This window comes from Bos indicus x Bos taurus, chromosome 1, assembly GCF_003369695.1.
Source record: "Bos indicus x Bos taurus breed Angus x Brahman F1 hybrid chromosome 1, Bos_hybrid_MaternalHap_v2.0, whole genome shotgun sequence".
NCBI lineage: Eukaryota > Metazoa > Chordata > Mammalia > Artiodactyla > Bovidae > Bos > Bos indicus x Bos taurus.
Window position 1 is genome coordinate 67,628,434 of NC_040076.1, and position 25,899 is coordinate 67,654,332.

The 25,899-nt window shown below is 37.9% G+C and overlaps 1 protein-coding gene across 1 annotated transcript in view; it reads right to left on the bottom strand.

The window, feature by feature from the left end:
* The window catches only part of HACD2 (3-hydroxyacyl-CoA dehydratase 2), an 89,140-nt gene that overhangs the window by 25,894 nt on the left and 37,347 nt on the right, over window positions 1-25,899 (bottom strand). The window contains exon 4 of the mRNA XM_027535897.1: window positions 5,090-5,178. Within this exon, the coding sequence (XP_027391698.1) occupies window positions 5,090-5,178 (89 nt within the window). The remainder of the gene's footprint in view (window positions 1-5,089; window positions 5,179-25,899) is intronic.

Consider the following 25,899-nt stretch of genomic DNA (forward strand, 5'->3'; position numbering starts at 1 on the left):
AAGCTCCAGTGCCCCCGCTTAGCTGGGTAAGGGAACTCCAGGCGTTCATTCTCTAAGAACAAGACTACGGCTCTTGAACTAGGGACAGAGATGGGGAGACTTGGTTATGCCTACAGGAAACTAATCAGAGATAGGAAGTAAAATGAAGAAAAAGGAAAGCTGAATGAAAATTACAGCACATTACAGTATCTAAGAGCATTTCTCAAATCTTAGATCTCATCAAATTATTCAAGGAGCTTAATAACAGTGATGGTTCTCTGTCTCCACTCCTCAAAATTCTGTATCAAATATGGGGTGGGACCTGGAAGGTGCATTTCTAAGAAGCTTTCCGGGGAATTCTGTTCCAAATAGTCCATATGCCAGTATGAAAAATAGTCTTGGAACTTTCAAGAAGAAAGGTCAATTAACTGGAGGGATATATCAGAAGCCCTAAAATGAGCACTAAAGAAGCAGAGAAGCACACTGGCAAAGTGTTGCAGACAAGCACCCAGGGCCTGCGATTATTTGTACATTTCATGTATAAACCATCTGACTAGAGAACAGTATTTCAATATGCATGTGGTATGACAGAACTGCTGAAGAGGAAAGGTGCTTCTGCATCCGAGATGTGATGTGCTTAGTCCCTCAGTTGTGTCTGACTCTTTGCGACCCCATGGACTGCAGCCCGCCAGGCTCCTCTGTCCATGGGGATTCTCTAGGCAAGCAACTGGAGTGGGTGGCCATACTCTCCTCCAGGGGATCCTCCCAACCCAGATCTCCCGCACTGCAGGCGGATTCTTCACTGTCTGAGCCACCAGAGAAGCCCAAAAATACTGGAATGGGTAACTGAAATGGGTGTTTTCAACTCTACACGGGATAGAGTATGATTAGCATACACAAGTAAGAATGTGTTTGCATCACATTTCTAACTGGTGAGAGCAAGCTTTAATGCAGGAGGAAGACTTTGAATTCAGAAGTTTACTTTCAACTCTGCCATTTGACAGACAGTCGTTTGCCGCTCTAGCTTCCAAGCTTTAAGTGGAATCTACAACCTACCCCAAGAGACAACTGTCAAGAGTGAATAATTATATTTTAATAAAGCCCTCTGTAAAGTGTAATGCAACAAACAGCAAAACCAGCATAATGATAGAGAACTGGACATTACTTTCTTAAACATGCATGACAGACTTTTTGTAGGCAGCTTGATGAGAAGTTAACAATGATGGCAACTTGAGTGTCACAAAGTCCAGTGGCATGCCAGAGAGAAGTGGGAATCAGCTGACTGGTGAAATCAGAACTCACAGGACATTCCAGAGGAATGTGAGAAAACATCCTTTTCTCTAATGATGGCAAAGGGTAAGGAAGAAAGGAGAGACGGCTCAGCAATCCAGGGCAAAGCTCTATTTTACACAAGTTACCCCACCTAGTAAGGTGTTGAAGGTGTTCGCTGCACTTAGGCTAAGTCACAGTGAGAGCCCAACAACTTCTTATTTAACTGCTGCTCACAGTGGTAACCTGGGACTTCTGCTCAAGAACACAGCAATCTCACACTGAGAACTCAGGAGAGGATATGTGGGGGCTTCTTCAAAGAGGGTTGGCCAAGAAAAGGGACAGTGGCCTACTTGTGTGTCCAGGAATCTGGGGCTTGGCTTAGCTACTTTTAGAGAAGGAAGAATATGTGTGCTATGGACTTCTGTTTTTGATGGGGGATAGGGGTGGGGGGTGGGGGATCATAGTAAGGGACATAAGGTGGCATTTCCTACTGCAGTTCACTCTGAAAAACATCAATTCTGTTTCAGGTCAATGAAGAGACAAAGACACTGACCCAAACAGAAGGTGAGGGGAATAAATGCCCACAGAAGCCTGATGTGGCAGTAGCAGTTGCCATCCTGGCTAACGCAGAAGCCAGTTCATTTCTGGGGGTCAGGTGGAAAAACTGCAAAGAAAACAGGTTAACTAGAATTTCTGATTCCTCCTGTATCCCACATTCCCTATATCTCACCCTGAACTTGTTATCAGAAGCTTAACTTTGCTTATATAAAGAGTCCCTTTAAAAGGAAAGAAGTGGGGAGGTTATTTGCTATGTTAGGTCAAGAAAAAGCTTTTGAGCATAGAGACATTTTATCTTTAATATCCTGCTCATCAAGAAGTTCTGCTAGTGATGGTGGATCCTTATACGTCAGAGAAGAAAACCATCTGATCCTCTTTTAGTTCTCTGATATACCTGGCAACATTTATGTGACTAGTTCTCTGCTGTTCTATTCTCTGCTGTTCTCAGCAGCAGAGAATAAAAATGACAGGTAAGAATGCATGTTCTATAGGGCCTCTTAAAAGAAAATCTACCTCAAATATGAAAAACGTAGTATCTAGTCCTAAAATGTATATAGGCTATACCTTAGTACATCATGTACAATTACAGAAAACAAGAGGAACGAATGTAGAAAAATCCAGGCAGGCCAAAGAGGGTGGGGCAAGAGTCCAAACCCAAATGTAATGCTATGAGAACAAGGCATGCGTGTCCACTTTAGAGGACATGTGATGTAAGAAAAGAAACTGAGGATGAAAGCAACGTACTGTAAAAAGAATTTGAACATTAATATGATAAAGTGAGATACATTTTATTAAGCAGTTATTTCTGGAATCAATTTCCCTATGCATTAGTTATTGGGAATTTAGTTATTAGTTGTGTGGTTCTCACCATTAAAAATAAAGCTGAATATAAGGAAAATAATGATATTTAAAATATGTTTCAGTAAAGAGAAGAATGGACATTTAACAGGGAAGCCATGTATAATGTTGTATAGGACAAACTAAATTATAGCTAACATGAAACTTGACAGCAGAAAAAATAGCCTTTGCTAAGAGAAGGGGGGTAAGGAGCAGGTGACGGACAGCAAACTGGCCTCTGAAATGCCACACTAACAGGTCTTCAAGCTACCTATCAGCAACTGGGGGTGGGTCAAGAGGGAATCTACTTCCATAAACAAAACAGTGAATGGGTTCTTTTCAAAGAAAAGACAAGAAGTGTGATCATGGAGCAGTAGGAACAATGAATCCTATTTACATGAGCAAGGAATAAGTCAATCAATAGGGTATACACGAAAAGAAAACAGAAGAGGTGACAGAAAGACAGTAAGATTTACTACATTCCTAAGAAAATGATATGTTAATGATAGTAGAATTGGGTAACATTGGCTGCAGAGAAACAATTTTGAATATGCAAACATAACAAGCATATAACTGAAATTACTGTGTTGACACTACATGTGAAACCATCTGTTAAATGGCAAGTCTGTGCATCTGTCAGGTGGGTGATTACTAAGGGCAATGGCCAGGTCTGCATACCGTAATCCACAGAGACATTTAATAGCTTTTTAAGCCAAGCTGTCTTATTGCTCTGCCCAGAAAATTCTAGGAAATGTTGGTAACAGCAATATGGTAACAATTGCTTAACTTGAATTGTAAGCATTTTTGATTTACTTGTCTATACTCTTTGCCAGAAGTGCAAATAAGCAGGAGTGGTTACTGAAGCAGAAGAGAGGAGAAGCAGAGGCCATGAATAATCCATCAGCTGGAGCATTAGCTCCTGAACACCTAGTATCTGACTCTCTTGGCTGATTATAAACACTCCACAGTTGATAACACTCTATCTTCATGTAACTACACTCCACAGTTGATAACACTCTATCTTCATGTAACTAACATTTAATTATTAGAAGTACATAATTACTTGTTTAAGAATATAAATGAGTTACTATTAGGAAGAAAGTTTAGGTCACTTAAGACTATTGGGAAGTTAAAACTATGAGTTGCTGGTTAAATGGAAAGGAAAGAAGGAAGAAATACAGGTTATTATGATTTATAGAAAGGACGTTGAAGCCAATGAAGAGTAACTTTTCCTTACTCCAGAAACAACTAAGAATGACAACAAGGGGCAATATGTCACGTTAGGATTTACTTGCCTGTTTTTGACTTTTTCTTTTTTTAAAGAAATGTGGCCACTCTAAAAAGAGATCATGTAAAAGTATCAGATTGTTTTACATCCTTCCTACACAGAAAGTGTAAACAGACATCTTCGAGGAGTAAATGAGCTTAAAAGAAAAATTCTGTGGATCTGTAACAAGAACAACAACCTTAGCTTAGTCAATTTTCATTAAAAACTTAACTATGTGCATTTTTTTAATGTATAAACCACATGCTAATAAAAAGTTAAAAACAATCACTAGTTAAAAAACAAATGAAACTGTCTAAATAAATCCTGAAAAACCAAGTGTTTTGACAGGGATTTCAGAGTAATAGAAGACAAAGAAAACACCAGGATAATGCTAATAGATAAGTGCATTCCATGAGGCTAAAGTACCCCATAATGCTGGTGGTAAGTTACTGGGACTGGAAAACTGAAATCTGAATCTTCTTGGTGGGTACCAGTACTCTGCCTCATGGTGACATTAACAATAATGGACTTTTAAAAAGCAAAAAACATACTGGAAAACAATTCCCTTCTCCAATACCAGACAATGAAAGAGAGCTGTGGATTTATAGCCATGGTAATGATGGTTTCCTCCCTCCAGTTCTTATAAGAAGCTGGCCTGGCTGGGCATCTGCCTCAGACCCTCAGAAGAGCACTCATCTCCCTGAACCATTGGACTCAGCACACTTGGGAAGTCCATTAATGCAAGTGGACTGGGTAGGAACAAATTTGTTACTTTACCCTGGTCTGACAAAGATTGGACTGGGAATGAATTTATGTCCCTCACTTCCCCAACAGTCCCACTACAACGATGGAGCTGTCCAGAGTTTATGGTGCTGAATTCAAACAAGGAACCAGAAAAATATAACTGAGGTGCAGACCATAGCCACACCAGCCAAATCTCAGAGGGAACTGAGACTTCAGGTCTTAGTGTAATCAGTCTCCTTTTTTCAATTCTGTATATTTGGGGTATGTTTCCCACAAGTAACCAAATTCCTATAGTACAAGTGAATTTTATTTGGGCTATATTGATACGCTGTGGAGTTCCATCTTTAGCAATAATACACGTGTGAGAAAGAAAAGTTGACTGAAGCTTGTTAATGCTGACATTGTTTTATTTTTGTCTATTTAAATGCTTACCTCTTTGACACTATGTGTTACTGCCCATATTAGAAAAACTCTTGACATCACCTGGAAAGAAGTCAGGACAACAGAAGACGGAACAATTCCTGAAAGAAAATTTAGGATGGGTAAATAAATGTATTGTAGTGAGTTTCAAAATGTAATAGATTTCCTAAAACATCCACATTTTAATGTTTAAAGCCATCATGAGCGTCTACATTGCTATATAGACTATGTTTTTCAGTGTAGTCAATATTAAAACTTTTTCCTCCCTCAAAACAATAATATTGTTAATGGTAATTGCAAATCATGGAATCTAGGTAACTTTCCTAGGTCTTTCAAAGTCACTGACAAAGTACAGTATTTTTTAATACTTTTACAGGCAGAGAAAATAAAACTACTGCTTAATGCTTAAAATTAGACATTGAAAGCTCATTTTACAATATGGGTTTCAGAAATTAATAGGCAACTATGGAAAGGAAAATCAATAGTTTGTGTCAACAGAATGTTGAAAGCTCCTGGCTTTCAGACTGGATATGATACACTAACAGTCAGGTTGGCATTTTTTATATTTTGCCAACAAGCAGACAAACTCAAAGTTTATACACCATTTTTTCTCACCTTATTCATTAGGGTAAGCACTGGTACAATTATCTTTCCAATGTCCTCAAGTTATAACGCTAGAATCATGTTTAGTTATTTTTGATAATTATCAAGTTCTGCTAAGTTTACATTTCTTTGGCTTCTCCCTTCAATTCCTACAACCAGTCTGTATCTAGAGACCAGCCACCACCATTATATAAAAATCTTCCCTCCTTTAATTCATTTTAAACCGAGTAATAATTCATTATCTAAAAATATTCTCTTCTCTCTGTAACTTCACATTGGCAAGGAACTGCTACAAAAATAAAATCTGGAAGCAGAATTATGGGTATCCAGTCCAATAACCCCTCCACCATTTCTCTCTGGTCATACTGCTATTAGTAACTAGACTTACCAACTTCCCAGACCTGTCAAGTTCCATGTGGGCAACTCCACACTTGCCAGGAACCCCTTATCACAGGCAGTAAATTCTTCATCCACTTTAAAACTAACCTTATCTTCAATACATTCAATGGACTATCCCTGATCAATTTTCATTCTTCCAAGCCCTCTAAAATCACTCAGACTTCTGGGCATTTATATAGCTGGACAAACTACAACTTGCCAAAAGACATATGTGCAATCATATGAAGCTAAAATTACCTCTATAGGTTTGGCTACGAAAGAAATTATTTTATATCTCATTAAGAAAAAGAGATGCTACATCCTATTAGAATGAGTTTTAAAGATGTGGGCTTTGAAGAGGTACGGTTTGGTTTTCAAAAGCAAGTAAAATGGACATGTCAAGCACAATGCTTGGCATATAAAGATGCTCAATAAACCTTTATAGAATGAATGAAAATCAAAGTGTTAGCCATTCAGTTGCGTCCAACTCTTTGTGACCCCCATGGACTACAGTCTGCCAGGCTCCTCTGTCCATGGGATTTCCCAGGCAAGAATACTGGAGTGGGGAATAATGGAGTGCCATTTCCTTCTCCAGGGAAACAGAATGAATATAAAAATATAAACATATGGACATATAAATATATGGAATAGAACTGAGAGTCTGGAAGTAAACCCTCACATTCATATTCACTTGATTTTTCAACAAGAGTGCCAAGACAAATCAGTGGAAAAATATTTGTCTTTTCAACAAATGGTTCTGGGATAACTGAATATCCACATGGTAAAGAATGGAGCTGGGACACTTTCTTAGACCAAATATAAAAAATCACTCCAGATGGATCAAAGATCTAAATGTAAGAGGCAAAATAACTCTTTGAAGAAAACACAGATGTAAATTTCTGTGATTCTGGATTAGGCCATGGTTTATCAGATATGAAAACAAAAGCACAAGAAATAAAATTGGGCTTTATCAAAACTAAAAACGTATGTGTCTCAAAGGACATTAAGACAGTGAAAAGAAAACCCACAGGAGAAAGTATCTACAAATATATATGTATAATCTGGAGCTTATATGTAAAATATATAAAGAGCTCTTATAATTCAATAATAAAAGAAAACCCAATTTAAAAGTGAGTTTGAGTAGACATTTTTCCAAAGAAAATATGCAAATGGTCAATAAGCACATGAAGAGGTGCTCAACATCATTAGAGAAATGAAAATTAAAGTCATAATGAGATAGATACACTTCACATCCACTAGGAAAGTGAAAGTGAAAGTAAAGTTGCTCAGTCCTGTCTGACTCTTTGCGACCCCATGGACTGTAGCCTACCAGGCTCCTCTGTCCATGGGATTTTCCAGGCAATAGTACTGGAGTGGATTGCCATTTCCTTCTCCAGGGGATCTTCCCAACCTAGGGATCGAACCCCAGGTCTCCTGCGTTGTAGACAGACGCTTTACCATCTGAGCCACCAGGGAAGTCCATCCACTAGGAGGGCCACCATTACAAAGACATATAATAACAAAATTAAACCAGTCAATCTTAAAGGAAATCAACCCTGAATAGTCATTGGAAGGACTGTTGTAAAAGCTGAAACTCCAATACTTAGGCCATCTGATTTGAAGAGCAGACTCACTGGAAAAGACCCTGATGCTGGAAAAGACCCTGATGCTGGGAAAGATTGAAGGCAAAAGGAGATGGGGGCAGCAGAGGATAAGATGGTTACATAGCATCACTGACTCAATGGACACAAATTTGAGCAAACTCCGTGGGATTCTGGAGGATAGAGGAGCCTGGTGTGCTACAATCCATGGGCTCACAAAGAGTCAGACATGACTTAGGCAACTGAACAACAACATAATAAGAAGTATTGGTGAGGATGTGAAGCTGGAACCCTCATACATTGCTGACGGGATTAGGAAATAGTGCGGCCACTCTGGAAAACAGTCTGCCTCAAAATGCTCAAAATGTTAAATACAGAATTATCCTATGACCCAGAAATTTCACTCTTAGAATATACATACCCAAGAGAAATGAAAACATGTATCAGTTCAGTTCAGTCACTCAGTCATGTCCAACTCTTTGTGACCCCATGAATCGCAGCACGCCAGGCCTCCCTGTCCATCACCAACTCCTGGAGTTCACTCAGACTCACGTCCATCGAGTCGGTGATGCCATCCATCCAGCCATCTCATTCTCTGTCATCCTCTTCTCCTCCTGCCCCCAATCCCTCCCAGGATCAGAGTCTTCTCCAATGAGTCAACTCTTCACATAAGGTGGCCAAAGTATTGGAGTCTCAGCTTTAGCATCAGTCCTTCCAATGAACACCCAGGACTGATCTCCTTTAGAATGGACTGGTTGGATCTCCTTGCAGTCCAAGGGACTCTCAAGAGTCTTCTCCAACACCACAGTTCAAAAGCATCTATATATATATACCCATACAAAAACTTTTATACCAATGTTTATGCTGCTGCTGCTGCTGCTAAGTCGCTTCAGTCGTGTCCGACTCTGTGCGACCCCACTGATGGTAGCCCACCAGGCTCCCCTGACTCTGGGATTCTCCAGGCAAGAACACTGGAGTGGGTTGCCATTTCCTTCTCCAATGCATGAAAGTGAAAAGTGAAAGTGAAGACGCTCAGTCGTGTCCGACTCTTCACAATCCCATGGACTGCAGCCCACCAGGCTCCTCCATCCATGGGATTTTCCAGGCAAGAGTACTGGAGTTGGGTGCCATTGCCTTCTCCGACCAATGTTTATAGTGGTATTTATATTAGCCCCAAAGTAGAAATATTAAAAATGTCCATCAACAGATGAAGGGATACATAAAATGTGGCATAGCCATACAATGGGACATTAGAAATAAAATAGTAATAGAAAAAAGAAATGAAGTAATGATACATGCTACAATATTAATGAACCTTAAAACATGATGCTGAGTGAAGAAGCCAGTTACAAAAGAGCATGTATTATATAATTCAATTAAGATGAAATATCCAGAGTAGGCAAAATTATACAGACAGAAAGGAGATTAGTAGTGACCTGGGCCTAGGAGGTTAGGAAGAAAATGGAAAGTAATTGTCAGTAGGTACACAGTTTTGTTTTGGGGTAATGAAAATGTTCTAAAATTGATTATGTTCTAAAACTGTACACTCTAAATGAATGAAGCGAATGGTATGTGAATAAACCTTTTATTTAAACAAATGCACAAATGAAGTATAGAGCCTGATGGTGTAATATGTAATACTGCTAAAGAAGCTAATTAGTAAGTCAAACATTAAGTGAATATACTTAGCCAGATCACAATTCCAATAAGAAAAACTAAAAAACATTGACAATCAAAGGTTTTCCTAAATGAGTTATCAAGTACTTGTCACTTAAGGAAAGACCACCACTCTTTCTAGCTTCTTTTTTTTTTTAAACTCATAGACCAGCTCATCATGTAAAAATTAATATTTTTTTCCTTTAATTTCTGCTCTTCTTTTATCACTGAAACAACAGGCTAGACAGCTAATGGTTTGAGCAGTACTCTAGGGCTGCTGCTATATTTGGTTGGGGATCAAAAAAATCCAGGATCTGGCCCTCAGACTTCCAAGTTCAAAAATCTGATTTTATGTCACTTAAGAGCAAGAATTAGTCTCTTGGGAAAAACCAACTCATTAATCAAATTCATAGGAGACTAGCTAACAAACCAAAATGTCAATTTATTCACTTGTAATAGATGCACAGCCTTTATAATAACTGAATGACTAGGATTTGAGAGACCCTCATCTAGGGGTGCATTTTTTGCAAAATTGCTTTGGAAGTGTGATTTTAAACAGAGGGGTTTGGGAGATCTGGAGATGAGTATCATCGTTCAACTATATACAGCTTTACTAATTATCCCTTCTCTACTACAAAGCTCCCTTTCCTAGGAAACATGGATATTTATATGTTTCCCTTTCAAAAGCACTAAACAAGAATTATTTGACTGCTTTCCTTAACAAGTAAGTTTGGGTGACCAAAAATAAAGATTTACTTTTTTGGTAAATTTCCCACCGGTCTTTTCTTCTGTTTTTAAATACAGTTCAACTTCTATTGTTTATACTCTTGTTGCTTGCTTTTCTCATTTAACATTTTAAGAAATTTTCTATCTTACAACATATTAAAAATATTTTAACTTGAGTCATAATATCCCTTTGAGTGGAATGTATTTGTTTATCTCTTTTCCTTCTGTGAGACATATATATTGTTCCAATTTCTTGATACTATAAATGAAGTAATTAAGTATTAAAAATAACACTTAAAATTTTTTTGAGGCTTAGACCCTTTTTTTAAAAAAAAAGGATTATTTCCTTGGGACACTTCCCAGAAGTGTAACTACTAGGTCAAATGGCATGAATGCCTTTAGAGCTCTTGAAATATACCACCAAATTGCTTTCCAAAAAGGTTGTATCAATATATACTCCTACCAGCAGCATGGAAGCATGCCTGCTTTAGCACTGCCTCAGCAGTAAATTTAAATTTGAGTAAGTTAGGAAATAAAAAGCCGATCAATGCTTTCTAATTTGACACAGATGTACAGATGTTTTTAGCTTTGCCTGCAGGTGCTCCTATATGCCTGTTCCAGAGAATCTTGCTATTTAGGCACCTGAAATTCTTCCAAGTGATGCCATCTATACCAACTCTCACTTTACTTAGTTTCTACAGCACAGAACCTACCTCAACCAGTCACCCAGTATACAGCACTTCTGACCCTCATGACAGCAGATCTTTTCTCGACTTGTAACAGTCAGTCCCACTGTGATCACATCTGTTATACCATTACCCTTTATTTGAACACAGTGCTCGTTAACATAGCATATTAAAACTACCCAAACTGCACACTTTTGCTGTGGATGACTGCTTCAACTGGCTGTTTCCAAATGACAAAGAGAGATTCTACAACCTGATCAGTAAGCTATTACTAGATCAAAATTCATTCAAAATGATTACTAGGTATATATTGTTGTTGGGTGGTTTAGTAGCTAAGTTGTGTCTCTTTTTGCGATCCCATGGACTGTAGTTAGCCAGGTTCTTTGGTCCATGAGATTTATCTATTGGACAGAAGTATTGAGAGGAACCTATCACTTAATTCAACAAATATTTTTGGAGTACCTACTCTGTACTGTTCTTCATGCTGGGGGTACAACAGGAAAGGAAAAGTCCCTGCTCCCATGAACTTACACTCTCAGGCTATAACTGATTTGCTTTGGAATAGCTTTTATTTTTAGCACATTTTCCCTGAAGTTGATGTGGGGCTAGTAAAACATTTGTAAACAGGAAAATGGCATGACTGCTTCTCAGTTTCAGAAAGATATCTCTGTCAGCACTGCAAATCTTTGGCAAAGCAAGGTTATAAATTGAGAAATAATTATGAGAATTTATGTTGAAAGGGTGATAAACTTTTGAAGCAAAACACTGGCAGGTAAAAGAAACGCAGGCACTTGTGTGTGGATGTGTTAAGCAAAAGCTGTATAAAGGGGAGCTGGCCATCAGTTTCTCATTTCTCCTGAACCAGGGTGCTACGAGGATGCTCCAACCACCTGATCCCTGCGAAGCTGAGTAGCACTGAGAAATCCTTCCTGCCTGATGCATCCCTCACATGGGCCAGGTTAGTGGGACTGGAGACTAGCTACACATGACCAAGGCCAGGATGAAAGCTAAGTACAGGAAAGGCAACACAGGCCAGGAGCAGAGCAGGGTAGTGTTCAGATGGAGCCCACTACCAAAGAAAGACAGGAGTCACAAAGTTGGTGCCAGCAATTAAATTAAATGTGGAAACTGAAATCAGAATCTCCCTACCCAAATTCCAAATCCACTGAACTAAAAATAATGAACATTAAATAACAACAACAAAAATGGCTAGCAGTAACCAGAAAGGAATCGGGTAAAACATTATGTCACACATTTTAAAAAATGCTAGCCAAGAAAGAAGGGATTATTGCATACCTCCTACTCTGTCCTCAACCCCCAAAAGTGATACTGGTGAATCAAAAAAATTGCAAGAATCTCCACTAACAGGCCTAGATTTGGAGAGAAACACAAATTTCTGACTGGAGTGTGACAGACATGGAGGCTGGAAAGTGACGGGGAAATGACTAACTGGGAGCCACTCACTGATGCTAAGCCTTTCAGATCCCCCACAGAGTTGGAAGACTAGTGCAAAGTTCCCTATGGGGACAGGATATACTTTCTTTTTTTTTTTTTTTTAAATTTTATTTTATTTTTAAACTTTACATAATTGTATTAGTTTTGCCAAATTTCTACAGGGTTGAAGAACTCCAGGATGGAGTAATTAAGTCTCAGAAGAAAGAGCTCATGTGTCTTTAAATAAGTAATTCGTTCACCTTGTTCAAAACTTTTAAAGTGTAAAAAGACACACGGAGAAAAGCTTCCCTCCCAAATCCATCCTACCACCACTCAGGTGCCTTTCCTACAGGCAACCAGTTAATGCTTTGTCTATCACTCCAGAGATACAGTTTAGGCAATCAACAGCAAATACGTGAGTCAATGTGTAAAGATGCATTTATACACACTCTTCCAATTGTTTCCACGATGGCAGTCTTTACACATATACACTATCACGTGTAAAATACAGCTAGTGGGAAGCTGCTGTATAGCACACGGAGCTAAGCTAGGTGCTCTGTGATGACCTAGATGGGTAGGATGGGGTAGGGTGGAAGTAGGCTCAAGACGAGGGAATATATGTAAACACATGGCTTACTCATGATGTGGTACAGCAGAAACCAACAAAACACTGTAAAGCAATTATACTCCAATGAACAAATAAGAAAAAAAATATCCTGAATATCTTTCTATATCAATACATGCATACAGTTTTAATTATTAAGGCTTGATGTTTTAATATCCATATACTCTCTAAGCCCTACTCCCATATCCTCAGTGTGTAGAAAAATACATAAATCAGGAAAACCTCCATCCTTGAACTGTAGCTCAGAGGGAAAAACAACTGAATCTTAAACATTGTGGAAATGCGGTCAGGGCGGAGTCAGTAATGTTTGTATCAGAGCAAAGAAAATGGCTGGACAGAGCTGCTCACAAGACAAAAGGCACAGCAATCACATGAACACAATGCAAGTAAAATAAAGCATGCATTGTTGGCAGAAGGAGGTCAGACAGATCTGAAGCACAGGAAGGATCTGAGGCACCACTGCTGGCTATGAAGATGGAGAGGCCATGTGCAAAGACGGGAGAGCATCATCCAATTGCTAGGAGCAACCTAAGGACAATAACTAGAAAGGAAATTGGATCTTAGCATTGTAACCACAAGGAACTGAAATCTGCCAATAAGCTTAGAAGCAGATTTCCCCTAGAGTCTCTAGATAAGAATCCAGCCCAGCTGATACCTTGATTTTGGCTTTGTGAAGTACTAAGCAGAAAACACTCTAGTGGTTAGGATGATAAAGAATCTGCCTGCAATGCAGGAGACCCAGGTTTGATCCCCAGGTTGGGAAGATTCCCTGGAGAAGGAAATGGCAACCTACTCCAGTATTCTTGCCTGGAGAATCCCATGGACAGAGGAGCCTAGCAGGTGAGTCCATGGGGGTCACAAAACGCTGGACATGACTGAATGACTAACACTTCCACTTCCAAGCCAAAAACACACCTGAGCCCACCGAACTTCTGACCTAAGAGCTAATAAACAGGTGCTAATTTAAGCCAAAAAATTAAATTAAAAAAATAAACCAAGCATTGAATTTAGGAGAAAAGTCAAAGATGTAAGCAATTGGAAGGAAGATGATAATTACAGAAGATAGAGACAATCCAACACAAGGATAATTGCTATTCTCAAAGTAGAGAAACCAACAATAGAACAGAAAACGTATTTAAGGGTATAGTTCAAGAAACGAAAGAATTACATTTGTACAGAAAGAACAGTGAAAAAGTAAAACCGAGAACTTTCTTGATTACAAAAATAATACTTCTGGGATCCAAGGAGAAAAAAAAAAAAAAAAAAAAACAAGTTATCTACAAAGTGGCAAGAAAATAAGCCTGGCTTCAAATTTCTCCACAGCAACATTCAATGTCAATAAACGATGAAGCAACACTACTAATACAAAGGTCTGAGGAAAAGAAAGTATGTTCAAGAATATGATACCCAGCCAAGATGTCACTGGCAAAAGGTAGACACCACTAAATATTTAAGAATTTGTCACATAATGCCTATGTGACTGACCCTGAGAAACACACAGTGTCAGAAATTCAGACAAAGTAGACATAAATCAAGATAAAGAACTCAGGAGTAGAAAAGTCATGCTAAAGGGGTCCACTGTAGGCAATGAATCCATTCACATACAACACTAAAACTAAACAACTATGGTAATTACGGTCATAGAACAGAGTGTGCTGTGCTGTGCTACGTCGCTTCTGTCGTGTCCGACTCTGTGTGACCCCATGGACTGTAGCCTGCTAGGCTCCTCTTCCATGGGATTCTCCAGGCAAGAATACTGGCGTGGATTGCCATTCCCTTCTCCAGAGGATCTTCCCCACCCAGGGATCAAACCTGGGTCTCCTGCATTACAGGCAGATTCTTTACTGTTTGAGCTAGAGGGAAGTCCTAATATTAAATTAGTAACAATTTTAAAATGGGAGTCAGGGAAGAACTGATGGAAGAACAAATAGCAATACTAATTCTCTTAACAGAATTAAATATTGCCTAAAATATAGCTAAATGTAAGTTTAATCTAAATTTTTCATAATCTTTTTATTAAACTTTAAGGGACCTTTTGATAAATAATGTTTTTCTCATGGTTAAAGGTTTTACAATGTATTTATTTTTTACAAACCCAGTAATTTTACTGAAAAATAGCATGTATAGCATGAGCTGTACAACTTGATTCTTCTATTCATTAACTTCTTCTTTCTTTGTATGAACATATATGTAAAGAGAATGCTTCCTGAATGATGCTTATCCAATATTAGTCAGGATTAGCACTACTGGTAGAATCTAGAATCATTTTTAAACTTTATGTACTTTTACATATTACTTAAACTCCTTATAAAAAATAAGAGTTAAAAATTTTAAACTAATAAAATCATCATTCTTAACAAGAGACTAAACATTTGGCATCAGCAAAAGATAATTCTGAAATTGAACTAATTCCAATCTTAAACAGAAATTTTCTTAAATATTTTCTCTTAGAGTACAAGCTAATCTTAGGGAAACAGAAAATATTTCTGACCAAAATGAAGAGAAGGGTGGGAGTATGAAATTCAAGGAAGATGTCTGGCTTTTTTTGTTTTTGTTTTTTAAAGGACTGACAGAGAGGCAGTTTTCTTTCCTTTTTTCCTGGGATATAGAAAACTGACCATTCCTCTTGGAGTTGCAGCACCTGACCCCCCAGAAAGCAATTTTCAATATACTTAACATAAGCACACTTACTTTATTGAGCCTCTGACAAAAGAAATTTGTGTCTTACACTGAAATCAATAGCAAAATTATGGTATTCTTAAGATAAGCTCTAGATTTGAGGCTGGCATTTCAAAAAGATGTACTGAACTATACGATGGCATTACATTTTGTGTTAAAAGGATAATGTTACTAAATGCTTATTTTTTTCACAAAACAGAAATGAATATAAAATCAGGTACAAGAATACTTCATGTGTCTAGCATTGGGAAGGACTATGTAGTTAGAAAGAAATCTTTTCCCTTTCCATGACAAAATTTTAAATACAGAGGTGCTTCTCAAACTGGGGCATGTATATGTGAAAGATGTGCATCAGGGTCCAGTCCAGCAACATCCCACAAGCAATCAAGTATGAACTCAACCCAAAGTAAATAAGATAGAAAAATAACTTCATGTAGGCAACTCTGCGGAGAAGGCAATGGCAACGCACTCCAGTACTCTTGCCTGGAAAATCCCATGGATGGAGGAGGCTGGGAGGCTGCAGTCCATGGGGTCGCTAAGAGTCGGACACGACTGAGCGACTTCCCTTTCACTTTTCACTTTCATGCGTTAGAGAAGGAAATGGCAACCCACCCCAGTGTTCTTGCCTGGAGAATCCCAGGACGGGGGAGCCTGGTGGGCTGCCGTCGATGGGGTCGCACAGAGTCGGACATGACTGAAGCAACTTAGCAGCAGCAGCAGGCAACTCTACCCAGGATTTCACAGTGTGAACAGAGTGAGTGGTGGTCTCAGGTCTCCTGGCCATGCTGATTGTGATTTTACAGTCAAAGATAATGTAATAGTCATCCAATGAGGCCCTGAGCACTGAAAAATTGATGCTTTCAAATTGTGGTGCTAGAGAAGACCCTTGAGAGTCGCTTGGACAGCAAGGACATCAAACCAGTCAATCCTAAAGGAAATCAACACTGAATATTCACTGGAAGGGTTGATGCTGAAGCTCTAATACTTCGGCCACCTGATGCAAAGAACCAACTCATTGGAAAAGACTCTGAAGCTGGGACAGACTGGGGGCAGGAGGAGAAGAGGGCAACAGAGGATAAGATGGTTGGATGGCATCATTGACTTGATGGACATGTGTTTGAGCAAACTCCCGGAGATAGTGAAGGACAGGGAAACCTGGCGTGCTGCAGTCCATGGGGGTGGCAAAAAGTTGGACAGACCTAGCGACTGAACAACGAGGCCCCAAATGCAAGCCAACTGCTATATGTGGAAGAGTAAACACTTTCAACACTGGAGGAAAAAGTGCCTGTGCTGGACTCACTGAGAATCAATAGTAAGTTATATTGTATTATATGGACAATTTAAGGTATTTTTCATTGAAATTTTACTTCTGCATAACCAATTCTACTTTAGGAGACAACGTCACAGGATATACATATAATGTATTTTCATGATTCATTAATTTTTCCCTGAAATTCTGAGGGGAAATCCATTTTTACATTAAAACATAAAGAAGGGAACTTCAAAAGTGTTCGATATTTATGGCAAGTTATTTGGTCTTTACTCTCAAACCTCTTACAGTGGAATTACACTTCTTACAGGTATTAGGCAAACTTGTGAAAAGCTGGAAAAGCACTATGATATATAACAAAGATATAAGGTAGGAAGTTGAGCCTACAGAAGATAGGGGTAGGAAAAATAACTTGAAACCGTCGGAGAAATTAATACCTAAACAGATATGGAGAAGGCTTGTGCACTTGCTTGGGGCAGAACCCAAACTTGGCTTAGAGCTCCTTTATGACAGATGTAATGAGAGAAAACAATCCATGTATAATTCAGTGTACATGAAAAAATTGGAACCAACATGCCCAGTTTTTTGAGCCATGTACTTACATGTTAAATGGCTTTGACTATAGTAGTGATTTCAAGTTTACTGGATGTCTTTACATGCCTTTACTGTTTCCTCTGTTTCAGATGGCCAGTGGTCAGAGTCTCTGCCACTAATTAAGAATCTCCACTTAATCGAGGCTCTTACATGTAAAAAGTAACAATAAGCTGGCTGTAAGAGAAGCCTTAGAAGTCTGAGAGACCTCTAAAGGAAATGAGCTCCTGCATGCTTTATCAAATATCCATTTGTGGAATTCCCTGGTGGCTCAGACGGTAAAGCGTCTGCCTGCAATGTGGGAGACCTGGGTTTGATCCCTGGGTCGGGAGGATCCCCTGGAGAAGGAAATGGCAACCCACTCCAGTACTCTTGCCTAGAAAATTCCATGGATGGAGGAGCCTGGTGGGCTACAGTCCATAGGGTCACAAAGAGTCGAACATGACTGAGTGATTTCACTTTCTTTACTTTGGGGGTCTCTATTTTTTAACAAAGTTACTGGAAGTCTAATCTCTGAATGAGAGCAAAATATAAACGTGAAAAAAAAAATGACATATTTCCAACCATTCTGAGGATAACACAAAAGGGTGACACATTTTGAAAAAAGATGAAAACATAGAAGTATTAGAAGCCATTCTCAAAGAGGACACAAAAAGTCAGTGTAAGTCATGGAAACTTACTCAAACATCTGTATTATAGTCAGTATTTTTATAGTAAATTACCATCTGATTAGGTTTAGTGGTCACTGCAGGTGTTTTAGATCAAACTGTTAATTGTAGCTTTGAAATGGGGATAGTTCATATATTTTTCCCTAGCGAAGCTACGTAATAAGTTTTTCTTAAAAAAAAAAAAAGACTTATTAGTATCTCTATTTTTAAACTTACTAAGTTTTGTCTCAATATACTTCTGAAAATTCTATTACATAAAGCTTTCTCAAAAGGCTGAACCCAATCTGTCATTTACTGGAAATAATGCAAGATCTAACAAGTTTGAGAGTAAAATCATTTCCTTACTACTTTAAAAAACCAACAATCAAAGGATCTCACTTAAGCAAACCAAAAAATACACTTCTGTCAAACCATGTTCTCAGAGTTCTACCAAACCCTGTGGGTAGGGAAGGAATACTAAAGTTTAATTTCACTAGAAAGTTGTGAAAGAAGGCTTCCTTGGGAAAGATTCTCTATTTAAAAGAGCAAGTAACCACAAGGGTTATTCAAATACGGTGATCTTTAGCTAAGAAAATCTTAACTGTCACCACTGGAAAGGATCTAAGAGATCAAGTTCAATTCAGTACATGACAGATGAAGAAAGTGAGGTCTGAAGAAGTAAAGTGACTGCCAAGCTTATATGATAACCGAATACAACAAATTAATATTTATGTTTAAAATTTGGTGATTATTCTCAAAAAAGTTAATTATTGGTCAACATATAACAGAATTAAAGTATTTTCAACCAATATGACAACAGGTTAACATTCGAAGCATATAAAGAAATAATTGTTTCTGTCTTTTAAAAAAATCAAGACCCTAATGGGCAAATAAAACAAACAGCATAAGTAAATAATTCACATAATATTATAACAACATAATAAACAAACATACAGAAGTATACATAATTTCATAATTAGCAAAAAAAGTAATAAACAAGAGTGGGATTCCCTAGTGGCCCAGTGGTAAAGAATCTGCCTGCCAATGTAGAGATGCAGGTTTTATCCCTGGGTCCAGAAGATCCCCTGGAGAAGGAAATAGCAACCCACTCCAGTATTCCTGCCTGGGAAATCCCAGGGACAGAGAAGCCTGGTGGGATGCAGTCCATGAGGTTGTAAAAGAGTCAGACATGACTGAGCGACTGAACAGTAATGATAAACAAGAGTAATTTATCATTTTATATGATTATCTTAGTGAATATTAAAAATAATCCTTTGCAATTCAATTTGGCAATATTTTTAAGAGTTAAATGAATCTTTATACTCTGGATTAGTAATTATATGTGAAAATATACACAAAAGGCATAATCTGAAGACTAAAAAAAAAATCACATATCAGATACTGGTTGAAAAATTAATATTTAAAAATGGGAACAACCTGAACATTTTACACTGGGAGGCATAATAATACATCTAATTCAGTAAGATATTTTGTAATTAAAAAAATACCAGTGAATACAAGATAAACCTGAAACATCTTGTCATATCAGAAAGCAACAACACTAAAAAGATGACAAAGGTTCCATCATAGAGAACTTGGAAGACAATGTGAAGATATTCCCACTGGCCAAGGATGGCCATTTTGGGCACTAAAAAGAAGAGATACAACATACTGAAAAACACCAAATATGCTAAAATTCATGAGGTCACAATGATAAGAAGCAAAGACCTTCACTGTCCCTTTGACATGGCCTGATCTATGCTGTTTGGAGGAAGGGGTGAATGTGTGTGTGTGTGTGTGTGTGTGTGTGTGTGTGTGTATGTATCTGAGTGTGTCTATTAGTATCAGTGCCTGCCTGGGTCAGGTAAATGACATCTCCAGTTCTATATGGGAGGACAAGGGTGTGTAAAGCAACATGAAACCTAGCTCTCATTTAAACTTACAAACTAATGTTAACTATTCTCAGAACTGGATTTTTTCCCCTCAACATTGAAACTGCTTTTTCCTTTTGAATTTAATGAAATATTGCTAGTTGAAGCCAGTGTGACATGGTAAGAGAGCTGTCAGGCTGATGAGGAACATTGCTGCCTGTTTTAAAGCCAAACCCCAAATCTAAAATTTAAAGAATAAAAAATATTGTATATAGGAAAAAAATCCAGCAAATTTGTACTGGTTTTCTATAGAGGATTCTGGGAAACCAACACATTATTCGAAAACTGGTAAATAAAGGGAAAGAATCAAGCCTGAAAAAAAGAATATATATATATATATATATATATATATATATATATCCTGTTACATCACAAGAAACTAAGGTAAGTGGGAAAGGAACTGGGTTAATGGAGAACGATGGTGGAACAGGGGCTCACCTATCACTGTATACCCTTTAGTGAAGTAGCCATTTGAAAAATAGACTCATTTAAGTATCACCATAGAGATTATGTAAAAAAAAAACAACAGAAAAATGGCTATATTAAAGGAAAAACTCAGAAATCAAATGGTAGCCACTCTGATTATAATGCAAAAACTGCATAAACACATAGACCAGGTCTGGAAGGAAACACAGAAAAACAAACTTATTGACCAGAATTGCAGAATTTAGGGCATTTTTTCTTTTCATTAAAATGAATTCCATTGTTATATTTATAATGTTATTTGTCTAATAAATAATGTTACAGTGGCATTTAAATGGAAAACATAGTATTTTCACTCTGTTACCCATACTTATATGAAAGCCCAGCTTTTTGAACCATGAGCCCATAATCAAGGCAGTAAGAACCATTTGGGGGTAACTTGACTCTTACTGTAAGCAAGAGGTCTAAGAAGGATAAAAGAAAGGGTCTACTGAGGGGCTGTTCATACAGTAGATGTTAAAAGTTCAATGACTCTGCCCAGCTCTCTCCCACTCTGGCACTAATGCGGGGGTGGAGGCGGTGGTGGCATTCACTGAGTAGGAGGCCAGCAGAACATGGAAAAAGCCTGTCGACAGTGCATAAAAGACACACTGAAAACACTGCCTCAGGAGGAGTGAAGCTTGTCAAAGTACTGCAGAGGCTGGGAAAGTGAAGAGAAGAGAAAGAGCAATTATAATCTGAACCTAACAATTCCTCAGCTAAATTTAACTTGAGAGGTGGAATATATCTGCAGCATGAAAACGATAGGCAAATGAATGCTCAGGTACAAAAAGACCCAACCTACACAGAACTTTAAATGGTCATTGTAAAAAAAAAATTCAACTTTCATATTAATTATTTGCTATTCACCTGAATATATTTCAGTTGTGAACCTCCCAAATAAATAAATGGACTTAAGGATGAATATAGAAATCCTAGGCTTAGAGCAGAATCTTTTTTATTTCTTGTTATAAATCAAAGTTAGTGAGGATTTATTAATGCCAAACTTCTCCAGAAATATTACTTAAAATTTTCCAGCTATGAATAATGAAAATTAAATAGTAACTTTCATTTACTTTTTCAAGTTTGAAATGAAATTTCTTACCCAGTCTTCCAAACTGTGTCAAGAGATATTTACACTGTACTATGTTCACAAATAATTCTAAAATATATTACCTAAATATCTAAAATACATTATCCTAAAATACAAATACTTTATATACACAAAAGTGTATATCAAAATGTAATGATAACTATTTCTGGGTAAATAAAGTGATTTTTACTTTCTTCAAGTCTTTCAGTATTAAATAGCTGACCTTTAAAAGAATATACATGTGTTACTTTTATATAGAAATAGGCCTTTAAACTTAAAAATGTCATCAAGACAGGACTTAATAGCCACCATAGTACAAATTCTGTTAAAAATAAAAATGGGTAGAAATTCAAACAAAACAATAGGAAACCCTATTCCCCCTGCATTGTTTCACACACAACTGATTTACAATTATTTTGGCAAAAAAAAAAAAAAATATATATATATATAATAAAAAATCCAAGTTGAAAACAGCTTTTGAGTTTATTCAGGTACTCCTTATTCTAATGAAGACTTTGGCAGGAGGAGCTGATCATGTACAAGGTCATTACTGAGATTCATGACCATGTGTATTACTTAGGGATACTGAGATTTGTGACCATTCATATTGAATATGATGTAGGGGTAAACCAACCTGTGTTTATGCTTTTCAAATCCAACTTTAAAATATAAAGCAGATTGATTATTCACATCAAGTACTCTAATATTACTATACTCTGCTGCCAAGTGGATGGACTCATGGATCACTCTACTGGCTCAAGACTAAACCATTCAAATCCTTTGCGGCAACCACCACTAGTTGATTATTCACTGAGATTTTTCTCTTTTCCTAACTAACAAAGCACTGATCTTATGTGGAATAGCAGTGTACCGGGCTAAAACACTAGCTTCTTTGGAATCCCCTGCAGTTGGAGAAAGCATGTGGCACAGTCCTGACCAATGAAAAAGAAACTATTTCTGGAAAGCCTTGCTGTGCAGCCACTTTGTGCCTGCAGCCACCTTCTGCCTGTAATGTGACATGACACCACGTAACTCATAAGAGCCATGTTACAACTATAGGACCACACACACCAAGACAAAAGTGACACATCTTCATGAATGGTAAGAGCAGAAGGACAGATTTCTTGTTATATGGGAAAAAGAAACTTCTATTTGGCTAATGCACAGTAGTCACAATTCTGGTGTGTACAGCCAAATGCAATTCTACATATCTTTTTTTTTTTTACAGCTGAGAAAACGAACCCAAAATCTTAAGGGCATTTGGTTAGACTTAAGAAGTCAAAACCATCCCAAAGAAAAAGAAATGCAAGAAGGCAAGTGGGTGTTTGAGGAGGCCTTATAAATAGCTAAGAAAAGAAGAGAATAAAAATGCAAAGGAGAAAGGGAAAGATATACCCAGCTGAATGCAAAGTTCCAGAGGACAGCAAAGAGAGAGAAGAAAGCCTTCTTAAGTGAACAATACAAAGAAACACAGGAAAACAACAGCATGGGAAGACTAGAGATCTCTTTAACAAAATTGGAAATACTAAGGGAACATGTCACGCAAATATGGGCACAATAAAGGACAGAAATGGCAAGGACCTAGTGGAACCAGATGAGATTAAGAAGAGGTGGCAAGAATACACAGAACTATACAAAAAGGTCTTAAGGACGCAGATAACCACGATGGTGTGATCACTCACCTAGAGCCAGACGTCCTGAAGTGTGAAGTCAAGTGGGTCTTAGGAAGCATTACTGTGAACAAAGCTAGTGGAGGTGATGGAATTCCAGTTGAGCTCTTTCCAATCCTAAAAGATGATGCTGTGAAAGTGCTGCACTTAATATGCCAGCAAATTTAGAAAACTCAGCAGTGGCCACAGGACTGGAAGAGGTCAGTTTTCATTCCAATCCGAAAGAAAGGCAATGCCAAAGAATGTTCAAACTACCAAACAGTTGTGCTCATTTCACATGCTAGCAAGGTAATGCTCAAAGTCCTTCAAGCCAGGCTTCAGCAGTATGTGAACCAAGAACTTTCAGATGTACAAGCTAGATTTAGAAAAGGCAGAAGGAGAGATCAAATTGCCAACATCTGCTGGATCACAGAGAAAGCAAAGGAATTTCAGAAAAATATCTACTTCTGCTTCATTGACTATGCTAAAGCCTTTGACTGTGTGGATCACAACAAACTGTGGAAAATTCTTAAAGAGATAAGAATACCAGATCACCTTGCCTGTCTTTTGAGAAACCTGTATGCAGGCCAAGAAGCAACAGTTAGAACCGGACATGAAACAATGGACTGGTTCAAAATTAGGAAGGGAGTATGTCTAGGCTGCATATTGTCAGCCTGCTTATTTAACTTATATGCAGAGTACATCATGCAAAATTCTGGGCTGGATGAAGCACAAGCTGGAATCAAGACTGCTGGGAGAAACATCAACAACTTCAGATATGCAGAGGAACTAAAGAGCCTCTTGATGAAGGTGAGAGAGGAGAGTGAAAAAGCTGGCTTAAAACTCAACACTCAAAAAACCAAGAACATGGCATCTGGTCCCATCACTTCATGGCAAATAGATGGGGAAAAAGTGGAAACAGTGACAGGTTTTATTTTCTTGGGCTCCAAAATCACTGCAGATGACTGCAGCCACGAAATTAAAAGATGCTTGCTCCTTGGAAGAAAAGCTATGACAAAGCTAGACAATGTATTAAAAAGCAGAGACATCACTTTTTTGACAAAAGTTTAGTAGTTATGCACAGATGTGAGAGTTGGACCATAAAGAAAATTGAATGCTGAAGAACTGATACTTTCAAATTGTGGTTCTGGAGAGACTCTTGAGAGTCCCTTAAACAGCAAGGAGATCAAACCAGTCAATCCTAAAGGAAATCAATCCTGAATATTCATTGGAAGGACTGATACTGAAGCTGCAGTGCCAATACTTTGGCCACCTGATGTTTACAGCCAACTCACTGGAAAAGACCCTGATGCTGGGAAAGATTGAGGGCATGAGCAGAAGGAGGCAACAGAAGATGAGATGGTTGGATGGCATCACTGACTCAATGGACATGAGTTTGAGCAAACTCTGGGAGATTGTGAAGGACAGGGAAGACTGGCTTGCTGCAGTCAATGGGGTTGCAAAGAGTTGGACTAGACTTAGGGACTGAACAGCAACAACAAAGTGCAGGACAAGATAACACTTTTAAAAAGAAGTTATTCCAATTATACTTTTCCAGTCATGAAGACTAATGGCATCTGTACGAAAGAAGATGGTGAACTTTGGTGTAGTATTTCCTCCTGGTCAACGATTTCCTAAATCATCTCTAAACCTAAGTTTATATCTCAAAAAAAAAAAAAAAAAAAAAACCCAACCCACTAATACTTAATGTCCAAAATCAAAAGCATTATAATCTGCTCTCTTTTGCAATTTTGACATGTGGTATTCATGAGCATCTTTTAAAAACATCTTTCTGGAGCCAGGGCAACTCAATGCCAGGTCAATATCCAGCAGATATAAATGCAGTATTTACTGAAGTATTTAACAATCATAAAGAGTTGGTTGCCCTTAAACCATTTTCTTCAACTGTGTTGGAAATGTAATTACCCTATTCCCTCTACAGAGATTACTTCAAGGAAAAACTCTATCCATAAGCACCATACTCCATCTAAGCAAATCAACCACAGATCTAAGATGAAAATATTATATGAAGGCAGATAAACTTCAGAGAGCTAGAAAATATGTATTTTACTTGATACTCCACAGTAAACAAGGTGCTATGAAGAATCAGTTTGCTTTGACCTCCAAAGATACTTAGTAAATATTTATGGGCTGAATATATGAATGAACCCTAAGAATAACGAACACAGATCATACATCCCAGAGCAGATTCTTTTAAAGTTTAGGAGAAAACCCTTTCATGTTTAGAGTTTCAGAACAGAGAGGGATGCCATTTCCCTATGGTGTGTCATTATGAAGCTAAAGCCCTCACAGGCTATTCTACCATAGGTGGAGTCCACACTATTCATACAATAAGGCACCAGCTTATTTTGCTCCTGCCGTGTATTCCCAAAGTACTTGCCAAAATGACCAGCAAATCTGTACTAAGTGGTATCTGTTAGGACATGATTTATTTTAAATTATATGGAAGTAAAAGGAGACACAAATTAGGCTATGTTGTTCAAACCACAACAGTAATATGAAAATCTATTAACTGAGAGTATTCTATGCATCAGTTATGGTTCTACATCCTTTACTTATATTAACTAATTTACTTCCCGCAATTTCTATGAAGTAGGTGCTATTATTTTTCTCATTGTATAGATGAAGGGAACCAAGGTCCAAAGAAGATAAGTAACTTGCACTACAAGTAAGTGGTACAACCAGAACCAAAACCAGGCAGTCTGGCTTCACAGTCTATGCTCTTAACTACTATGCTACACTATCTCCAATCAGAGCAAAGAGAAAATCA